Source organism: Bubalus bubalis, chromosome 11 (genome assembly GCF_019923935.1).
Source record: "Bubalus bubalis isolate 160015118507 breed Murrah chromosome 11, NDDB_SH_1, whole genome shotgun sequence".
NCBI lineage: Eukaryota > Metazoa > Chordata > Mammalia > Artiodactyla > Bovidae > Bubalus > Bubalus bubalis.
The window spans coordinates 77,768,147-77,779,156 of NC_059167.1; the positions used below are offsets into that span (position 1 = coordinate 77,768,147).

The following is an 11,010-nucleotide window of genomic DNA, read 5'->3' on the forward strand; positions in this document are numbered from 1 at the left end:
ATTTTTAATTGTTTATTTATTTTTTTTTCTCCCTGTTATGTTGCCCTCTGTGCTTCCAAAGCTTGGCACAGATTCGGCAGTGAGAAGGTTTCCTGGTGTTTGGAAACTTCTCTCTTTTTAAGACTCCCTTCCCGGGACGGAACTCCATCCCTCCCTCTTTTGTCTCTTTTTTTGTCTTTTATATTTTTTCCTACCTCCTTTCGAAGAGTTGGGTTGCTTTTCTGGGTGCCTGATGTCCTCTGCCAGCATTCAGAAGTTGTTTTGTGAAATTTACTCGACGTTTAAATGCTCTTTTGATGAATTTGTGGGGGAGAAAGTGTTCTCCCCATCCTACTCCTTGGCCATCTTGGCTCCTGCCCCTCCTCCATCATTTCTTCCGGTTTCTCTTCACATGTGACCTGATCATTGAGGGTCTCTTGACTCTCTCACTCCCCCCCTCCACTTAGCATCATATGACAAATTATATTTTACTTTTTTACTTGTTTATTGTCTCCACTCACTAGAACGTAGGCTCCATGAGAGGAGGGAGTTTTTCTCACCAAGGAATCCCCAACACACACACATTGCCTGACATATAGTAAGTTCTCAATAAATACTTTTGAATGAATGAATGAGTAGGTGAAACTGTTACACATATTAAATGCTGTGGGCAGAAAAAAGCATTACTTTCAAATGTGAACCTCAAATTTAAAGTTACCAGGGGTTGATTTGGCCTCAAATTGATTCTCACATGCATGTGCAGGTCTAGGCAGCATATGCCGGTGTAAGTGGCTTTGGATATTCATTTGTTTATTTTACAAAAGAGTCCCTTAGGCTGCAAGGAGATCAAACCAGTCAATCTTAAAGGAAATCAACCCTGAATATTCATAGGAAGGACTGATGCTGAAGCTGAAGCTGAAGCTCCAATACTTTGGCCATCTGAGGCAAAGAACTGACCCATTGGAAAAGACCCTGATGCTGGGAAAGACTGAAGGCAGGAGGTGAGGATGACAGAGGATGAGATGGCTGGATGGCATCACCGACTTGATGGGCATGAATTTGAGAAGCTCCGGGTGTTGGTGATGGACAGGGAAGCCTGGTGTGCTGCAGTCCATGGGGTCACAAAGAGTCGGACACGACTGAGCAACTGAACTGAATTGAACTGAATTTTAATCTGAGTAACGTTAGGAAACTGGCTAGAAATGAAGAAATGAAGCTTGGAGTGTGATATAAGCTTCAGGAGCCTCCATTGTAAAACAACAAAGCTGTATAAAGATAGGATGATTTCTAAGATTCATTTAAATTGTTGTTACCAAAGTTGCAGTGCTACATCTGGCCACAAGATGACAGTGTTGTTTTTTTTTTATTATTAAAACCAAGTGCTGTGTCTGCTGCTGCTGCTGCAAAGTCTCTTCAGTTGTATCCCACTCTGTGTGACCCCATAGACGGCAGCCCACCAGGCTCCCCCGTCCCTGGGATTCTCCAGGCAAGAACACTGGAGTGGGTTGCCATTTTCTTCTCCAATGCATGAAAGTGAAAAGTGAAAGTGAAGTGGCTCAGTCGTGTCTGACTTAGCGACCCCATGGACTGCAGCCTACCAGGCTCCTCAGTCCGTGGGATTTTCCAGGCAAGAGTACTGGAGTGGGTTGCCATTGTCTGCTAGGTGGAGTAAATAGAAATAAATCCAGAGGACTCATGAGAGGTATACATTTCTTTAGCAAAGATACTGTATTATCTTTATATTAACTTGGGATACATTAGCTTGGGAAAACTATGTATTGAAGAGATAATTTCCTTTTGTGACAATTGGGAAGTAGTTTGAAATATAGCTTTCCCTCTCCTTGTCTCCCTCCTCCCTCCCTCTTTTCTTCCTTCCTTCCTTCCCTCCATCCTTCCCTCTCTCGGTGCCTTCCTTCCTTTCCTTTCTAGCCTTCTTCTCTTTCTCCTTTTCTCTCGATTTCTTTCAACTTCTCACTTTATTACATAAAAATTACCAGTCAAAACAGAAGCGTATGAGAACAGGTTAATATTCTCACCATTTCCTTTTAATCCCAACTTTCTGAAGTAACTTAAGTGAATAATTTCCTTTCTTTTTCCATCTCTTCTTCTATATTCATACATATGTACAGATAGATATCTTATATTTCTTTAGATCTTTAAAAAATATCTCATTGCCTCTTTGTTGGGAGACAGATTTAGACGGTAGAAAAACATGTCCATCTCTTCTTTGTTGTCACAAATACCACCACCACACCGTGTGCATAACCTGCCTCTAATCTCACTCCCGTTTCTATTTTCTCTTGCCTTCAGAAAGACAAATTCTCCGTATTGTCAAATTGACCATTTCTGCCTTTGCCTTTCTTCTTATTTGCCATCTCTGTTCTTTATACACAATTTTATTGTTTAATATTCACAAAATCACATAGATTAATACCTGTGGATTGATCAGTAGAAAATGTTCACGTGAAAACACTCCTGAAAGGAAACCCACAGCTGCTCCCATGGAAACTTAAACCCACAGCTGCTCCCACGGAAGCTCAGTCCTTCAAGAAAGCTCCACCCGCTGCATTTTCTTCTGGGTTTTGCATCCAGATTGAGATTTCCTCCCTCAACCACAGGGAGGGAACCCGCCTTCTTTTGGCTCCAGGGGCACAGGTGCGGAGGATGCAGTGCCTGGTTTGCGGTGTCCTGCAGCAGATGTGGAATTTTTTCCTTCTTTATGTTTCCCTGACAGTGAGAGGTGAGTCTCAAATTATTAGCAAACATTGCCAGGAACTTTCAGAATAATTTTCTTCCAGATAAATGATGGCAACTCTTAACTTTTGTAATGAAAGAGTCTTTCCCCATACATATTAGTGGTGCTAATTGTCCTTGTCCCCATCCTCATCCTTGTCCCATGTCTTTCTACCAGCATTTATTTCCACCTAAGGAACTCCTCTGTCAAAGGCAGTGTTTTTTTATGACCATGTGAGAACTATCCTCTTTAATAATGATGTGGTTTCCTGGAGTGCTACCCTGATAATGGTCATGGATGTTCTCATAGGCTCTGCAGGAAAAGGCGTTGAGCAGCCCACTGAGTTGATGGCTATAGAAGGAGCCTCTACCCAGGTCAACTGCACCTACCAGACATCTGGTTTCAATGGACTGTTCTGGTACCAGCAACACGATGGTGGAGCACCTGTGTTTCTCTCTTACAATGTTCTGGATGGTTGGGAGACGAGAGGTCATTTTTCTTCATTCCTTAGACGCTCTGATGCACAGGGTTACCTCCTTCTGAAGGAACTCCACATGAAAGACTTTGCCTCTTACCTCTGTGCTGTGATAGACACGGTGACTGTGAGGGCTTTCCAGCTGCTCCAAAACTCAGGCAACCACACCAGTACAACAAACCTCGAATAGCCAAAGCAATCTTGAGAAAGAAGAATGGAATCAACCTGCCTGACTTCAGGCTCTACTACAAAGCCACAGTCATCAAGACAGTATGGTACAAAGACAGAAAATTAGATCAATGAAACAGAATAGAAAGTCCAGAGGTAAATCCACGCACCTATGGACACCTTATCTTTGACAAAGAAGGCAAGAATATACAATGGAGAAAAGACAATCTCTTTAACAAGTGGTGCTGGGAAAACTGGTCAACCGCTTGTAAAAGAATGAAACTAGAACACTTTCTAATACCATACACAAAAATAAACTCAAAATGGATTAAAGATCTAAACACAAGACCATAAACTATAAAACTCCTAGAGGAGAACATAGGCAAAACACTCTCTAACATAAATCACAGCAGGATCCTCTGTGACCCACCTCCCAGAATATTGGAAATAAAAGCAAAAATAAACAAATGGGACCTAATTAAAATTAAAAGCTTGGGCACAACAAAGGAAACTATAAGCAAGGTGAAAAGACAGCCTTCAGAATGGGAGAAAATAATAGCAAATGAAGCAAATGACAAAGAACTAATCTCAAAAATATACAAGCAACTCCTGCGGCTCAATTCCAGAAAAATAAGTGACCCAATCAAAAAATGGGCCAAAGAACTAAATAGACATTTCTCCAAAGAAGACATACAGATGGCTAACAAACACATGAAAAGATGCTCAACATCACTCATTATCAGAGAAATGCAAATCAAAACCACTATGAGGTACCATTTCACGCCAGTCAGAATGGCTGCGATCCAAAAGTCTACAAGTAATAAATGCTGGAGAGGGTGTGGAGAAAAGGGAACCCTCTTACACTGTTGGTGGGAATGCAAACTAGTACAGCCACTATGGAGAACAGTGTGGAGATTCCTTAAAAAACTGGAAATAGAACTGCCTTATGACCCAGCAATCTCACTACTGGGCATACACACTGAGGAAACCAGAATTGAAAGAGACACGTGTACCCCAATGTTCATCGCAGCACTGTTTATAATAGCCAGGACATGGAAGCAACCTAGATGTTCATCAGCAGATGAATGGATAAGAAAGCAGTGGTACATATACACAATGGAGTATTACTCAGCCGTTAAAAAGAATATATTTGAATCAGTTCTAATGAGGTGGATGAAACTGGAGCCTATTATACAGAGTGAAGTAAGCCAGAAAGAAAAACACCAATACAGTATACTAACGCATATATATGGAATTTAGAAAGATGGTAACAATAACCCTGTGTACGAGACAGCAAAAGAGACACTGATGTGTAGAACAGTCTTTTGGACTCTGTGGAAGAGGGAGAGGGGTGGATGATTTGGGAGAATGGAATTGAAATATGTATAATATCATATATGAAATGAGCGGCCAGTCCAGGTTTGATGCATGATACAGGATGCTTGGGGCTGGATGACCTAGAGGGATGGCACTGGGAGGGAGGTGGGAGGGGGGTTCAGGATAGGGAACACACGTATACCCGTGGCAGATTCATGTTGATGTATGGCAAAACAATACAATATTGTAAAGTAATTAGCATCCAATTAAAATAAAAAATATGAGACAGCAAAAAGAAAAAAAGAAGTTGTACTTCCTGAGTGTACACTTTCTATAAGTTGAGAGCAGGGGACTTTGCAACCAGACTTTTAAATTTTCAAAGCTTTGTTAAATGTTACACCAATACAGTATACTAAAGCATATATATGGAATATAGAAAGATAATAACGATAACCCTGTATGCGAGACAGCAAAAGAGACACAGATGTATAGAACAGTCTTTTGGACTCTGTGGAAGAGGGCGAGGGTGGGATGATTTAGGAGAATGGCATTGAAACATGTATAATATCATATATGAAACGAATCGCCAGTCCAGGTTCGATGCAGGATACTGGATGCTTGGGGCTGGTGCACTGGGATGACCCAGAGGGATGGTACAGGGAGGGAGGTGGGAGGGGGGTTCAGGATGGGGAACACGTGTACACCTGTAGCGGATTCATGTTGATGTATGGCAAAACCAATACAATATTTTAAAGTAATTAGCCTCCAATTAAAATAAATAAATTTATATTAAAAAAAAAAGACTGTTGACAGCCTGAGTTCTTATCTGGAGCTCAGGTCCTTCTTCAAAGTTCATTTCTGTTGTCAGAATTCTGTTCCTTGCTCTTGTAGGACTGAGATCTCCGTTTCCTTGCTGTCTCTTGGTGGGGAAGTCTTCAGCTCCTTAAGCTCACTTGCATTTCTTCTCACATGATCCATTCCATTTTCAAACCAGCAATAGCATTTCAAGTCCTTCTTATACTGAGCTTCTTACTTTATAGTCTGCCTTTCTTCTCTGCCACCAGAGAAAGTTAATGTGCTTTAAAGGTCTCATGTAATTAGGTTAGGCTTGCCTAGGTATCTCCCCCTTGTAAGGTGAGCTGTGGTATTTAATACAACACAGTCACCACAAGTGGTATTCTCTCACTTTCAAGGTTCTGGAGATTAGAGCATGGAATCTTGGTGACATTGTTTGAAATTCTACCTACCTCAGAGCCAATAAAAGACAGTTATAGAAACTGCATTAAAAACTTTTAGCTGTTTATGATACAATAATGAATCAAGTAGAGCAAAGTATATAGTTAAATACATAGAATAATTATAGCTGTGTAAAAATCCACAGACATAGAAAAAGATGGGAAAGAATACCCTCTCTCCAGCTTGTCCCTTACCTAAAGTCTTACTGTATATATGTTTTCTTCTCTCTCTCTCTTTGTGATCTATATCTATTTTTAAAGAGCTTAAACAACAGAGTTATGTAGGACAAATATTGATCTTGCAGTTGGTTCTAAGACCATAATTGTTATCGATCGTCTTTTTCTATCACTCATTCTAAATTCCCCCACACTGTCACTCAGCATTCCTGCTTGTCTGGGTTTCTTGCTCAGTGAGTGACCCAGACCTTCCTCTCTGAGGGGTTTAAGCCCTTGGGTACCTTAACTTTGTTACTGTTATTGCCTGCACACTATTATCACCAGATGTGGAAACACTGAGGTATGTTCCAGTGAACCTCTAAGTTCATTCATACTTCTCTGTCCCCGTTGCAAAGTGGGCAACTCTATCTTCTGTGCTTATACAGCATTTCTCTGTGATAATAGTCAATTATTTCTGCTGGTATAGTTTTGCCAAGTTTGGGAGGTTTTCAGTGATTATTTCTTTGAATACTTTCAAATCCAGCAATGAGCTGAGCCCCTACTCTTTCATGACCTTTTCCCTGCCTCTTCCCTCTCCTCCTTCTTCCCCTTCTTCTAGGATTCCAATGATATGCGTGTTAAACGATTTGCTATTGTCCCATAGGTCTTTGAGACTCTGTTCATTTTTTTCTCCAGTCTCTTTCTTCCCTTGCTGTTGTTCAGACTGGGTAAAGTCTATTGATCTGGTCTCAAGTTCAGATATTCTATCCCTTGTCATCTCCATGTTCCTACTGAACCCATCCAAAGAGCTTTGAGCTTCAGTTACTGAATCCCTCAGTTCTTTAATTTGTGCTTACTTCTTTATATAACTTTATTTTTGCTAAGATTTTTATCTTTTTTTCCCCATTTATTTCAAGAGAATTTATAGTTGTCTGTGGAAGCATTTTTATGATAGCTATTTTAAAATCTTTGTCCCAAATTTTAACATCTGATTCATTTTGGTGTTCACATTGATTGACTGTCTTTTCTCATTCATGTTACAGACTGGACTAATTGTCCAATCAGCCCTGAAATAAAAAGTAAGCCAACAGAATCTGTCTTCCTCCTCACTTTAATTTCCTCCTTTTTATCCTCTGATTCACTCTCAGGTAGCAAACTCCTACTGTGATACCAAGTTCTAGAAGCAATTTTTGTGTTGTGTTTTGGTCACAGTATGTATCACACTGGTTTATAAATGTGGCAGATATTGCCTGTAAATGAGTTTCTTATTTAATGTAAAAGATTTTTGTTTCCAGTATCATACTCTATGCAATATTACTCAACTTTAAAAAGAAATAGGAAACTTTAGATTTCAATCACAGATCAGTACTGGAAAGGAATTTTAAGTATGGGAGTTATATATTAGAAGATCTGGATACTCCTCATAGCTTGTGAGATCTGTGTTGATAACTGTTTTTGTGTTTATTTTTTAAAAAATAATTTGATTATTTATGGCTGTGCTCAGTCATCATTACTGTGAGGGCTTTTCTCTAGGTGCTGTGAGTAGGGACTACTCTAATTGCGGAGCACAGGCTCTCGGGCGCTCCCGCTTCAGCAGCTGCGGCAGGTGGGCTCAGTAGTTGCGGTTCCTGGGCTCTAGAGCGTAGGCTCAATAGTTGTGCTGCATGGGCTTAGCTGCTCCACCTCTGTGGGATCGTGCGGGATCAAGGATTGAACCTGTGTCGCCTGCATTGGCAGGCGAATTCTTTACCACTGAGCCACCAGGGATGTCCCTTCTGTTTGCTTCTAAACTTGAACACAACATATTGTTTTTTAAAATGAAATTTATTGAGGTATAATTTACAAAGAATACAATGCAGCCATTCTATTTTAATGACTTGACATTTTTATACATTGTGAAATGATCACCACAATGAATCTAGTCAACACCTGTCACCATATATAGTTATAGATTTTTCCTTATGATAAATCCTTTTAAGATTTACTCTTTTTAGCAATTTTCAAATATGCAATACAGTATTATTAGCTATAGTCATTATGCTGTACATTACATCCCATGACTTATTTATTTTACAACTGAAAGTTGTATTGTTGACCCCCTTCATTCATTTTGCCTACCCTCCACCTCTGGCAGCCACCGATGTGTTCTTTGTATCTATAGCTTGGTCATGTGTGTGTGTGTTTAGATTTTACATATAGGTGAGATCATACAGTATTTGTCTTTCTCTGTCTGATTTATTTCCCTTATAAGAATGCCCTCAAGTTCCATCCATGTTGTTGCAAGTGGTTAGATTTCATTCTTCTTTATGGCTAAATAATATTTCTCTGTATATACATTTATACACCACATCTTTATCCATCCATCCATTGGTGGACATAGGTCTTTAACATATCTTGGCTACTGTACATATTGAAAACACAGTCATTTTAACTGTACAGTTCCATATGTTCTGGCAAGTAAATATATCTGGATTTCTACCTCTACAATAAAAATATATGACATTTTCATCATCCCAAAAGGTCTCTTAGTTCTTTCTCTCAGTTAATCCTCCTTATTCTTAGCTCCTACCCACAACTTCAGCTCCTGGAAATCACTGATCTATTTTCTAATAGTTTTGTCTGCTCTAAAATTTTATATAAAAGGAATTATATAACATACCTTTCTGTGTTTGACTGTTTGACTTTTTTCACCCAGCACAATCCACTGTGTCTTGGTATTAGTAGTTTTATTAAGTAGTATAATATTGTATGCATGTACCCCAGATTGTTTAGCCACTCCTCTGGTAATTATATTTGACTTGCTTTCAGTTTTTTGCCATTATGGATAAGCTGCAAGGAATGTTTGTGTTCAAGTCTTGTATGAACATATACTCTCATTTCTCTTGGGTAAAGTTTCTGGAGTAGAACTGTTTGGACATATGGTAAGTATATGTTTAGTTTTATAAGAAATTGCCACTATCTTCCACAGTGATTGTAACATTTAAAATTCACACTAGCAATGTGTATGTAAATCACTATTGTTAAATGGCGTATTCACATGTCTAGCACCACAAATTGGTTGATAGAATGAGGTTATTATATCCTAGCTGATTTTCTGTTTAATCATTCTACCAATTACTAAAAGAAGGGTGATGAAATTAACTATGATAACCATTAATTTGCCTTTTCTCTTTCAGTTCTATCATCTTTGCTTCATGTACTTTGGACCTTTGTTATATGGTGAATATACATTTATGATGCTAAATCCTCTTGATAAACTGACTGTATTCTCTGGAAATGATCTCTTTTCCCACTGGCAATATGCTTGCCCTGAAGTATAGTCTTCTGATATTGACTAACCACATCAGCTTTAAAAAATATGATTATTTGTGACCCCTTTGAACAGGCAGATACTTACAGTTGTTGATTAAGATTTTGATACAAATTCTGATGTGTGTGTGTATATGTTTTTCTCACACCGCCAAACAAGGTGTCCTATAATTAAGCTCAATTATGATATTCTCTACCAGAGATAATGTCAAATTCCAAAGATTGAGGGCTTGGTCCTATAAGACTACATTCCACTTCAGATGTTACCTGGACTTCTGACTACACATTGGGGTCCCAGATCCTCTCCTTGGATTAGTTTGCTAGTTAGTTAGGCTAACAGGACTCAAGAAAACAGTTTGTGCGCTAGATTATAGATTTACTATGACAAGATAGAACTCAGGAGCAGCCAGATAGAAGAGATGCACAGGGCAAGGTATGAGGGAACAGTGTGGCTCTTCCTTCCATGCCTTCCTCGGGCTGCCACTCTCCCCAGATCTCTAAGGGTTTACCAACCTGGAAGCTCTCAGAACTCTGTCTGTTTGGATTTTTATGGAGGAACCATTACGCACGCGTTATTGATTACATCATTGGTTATTGGTGGTTGATTCAACCCCCAGCTGCTATCCCCTCCCTGGTGAGGGGTGTGTGAGTTTGGGTGGCACTGAATGTTCCAATCCTCTAATCTTATGGTTGAGACGGCAACTAGCTCTCATCTTTAGGTGCTTTCCAAAGGTCACCTCATCACCATAATGAAAGACCCCTTAATGACTCTCAGGAAACGAAATTCCAAGGGTTTTAGGAGTGTCGACTTATAAAAAAAATCGTGAGAGTTGCAAGTTAAGTTTTACTGGGGGCAAAATGAGGAGTGCAGCCCATGAGACAGCACCTCAGATGGCTCTGAGAAACAGCTCCTAAGAGGCAGAGGGGAAAGATCAATATATATATGATTTTGGTAAAGGGGGAATACATGAAATCAGGCACCTATTTTTCTAAATGATGTCTACTAGTCTGGTGGAGCTTTTTGCTAGTCATGAGGAACAGTCATCACTATGGAGGATTTTAGTGCTTTTCTAGATATGGGGAGATACAAGAATTAGGCTCATAAAATTGGCTCCTGAAAATATCTAACTATCTGAAGACTTGTCCTGCCAGTTTTTCCCCCAAGCACAGAATGCCTCATTTCTGCTTTCCACCCTGAACTCCTTTCAGGGGATGTTGAAGGTCAGCAACTGAAACAGCACATGATTTAATGCTTGTAGAGGTAGATGCCAAGTGCCCACAGTAAGTGCAAATATGTAGTTGACAGGAGCTCTGTGCCAGAAAAGGAGATGAAAACTAAGTATGAATTTACTGTAAATCAGATTATCACAATTGACTTTAAAAATCAAGTCATAAAATTGTATTACAAATTAAAAATGAGCTTCTTAAAAAGTTCAGCTTGACTAGATATGAAACAATTAAAAAACCCTTAAAGGTGTATCAAGAAAAACAGGCTTAAAAAAAAAAAACCTTACATTTGTTAGTATCCAAAAGATAGATCTTGTTGATCTGATATAAATAGACTACCAGATGTTTCTCCAGCAAAGATGGGTTTATTTGAGACAAGTGGAAAATTGCAATTTGGCGTCTGCAACCAT

The 11,010-nt window shown here is 39.4% G+C and overlaps 1 gene segment (V, D, J or C); it reads left to right on the top strand.

The window, feature by feature from the left end:
* The first annotated feature begins 2,519 nt into the window (after positions 1-2,519).
* On the top strand, positions 2,520-3,484 carry LOC112588014. The segment is given in 2 exon segments: positions 2,520-2,719; positions 3,023-3,484. Coding segments are annotated over 2 exon segments (432 nt in total).
* Positions 3,485-11,010: the final 7,526 nt, after the last annotated feature.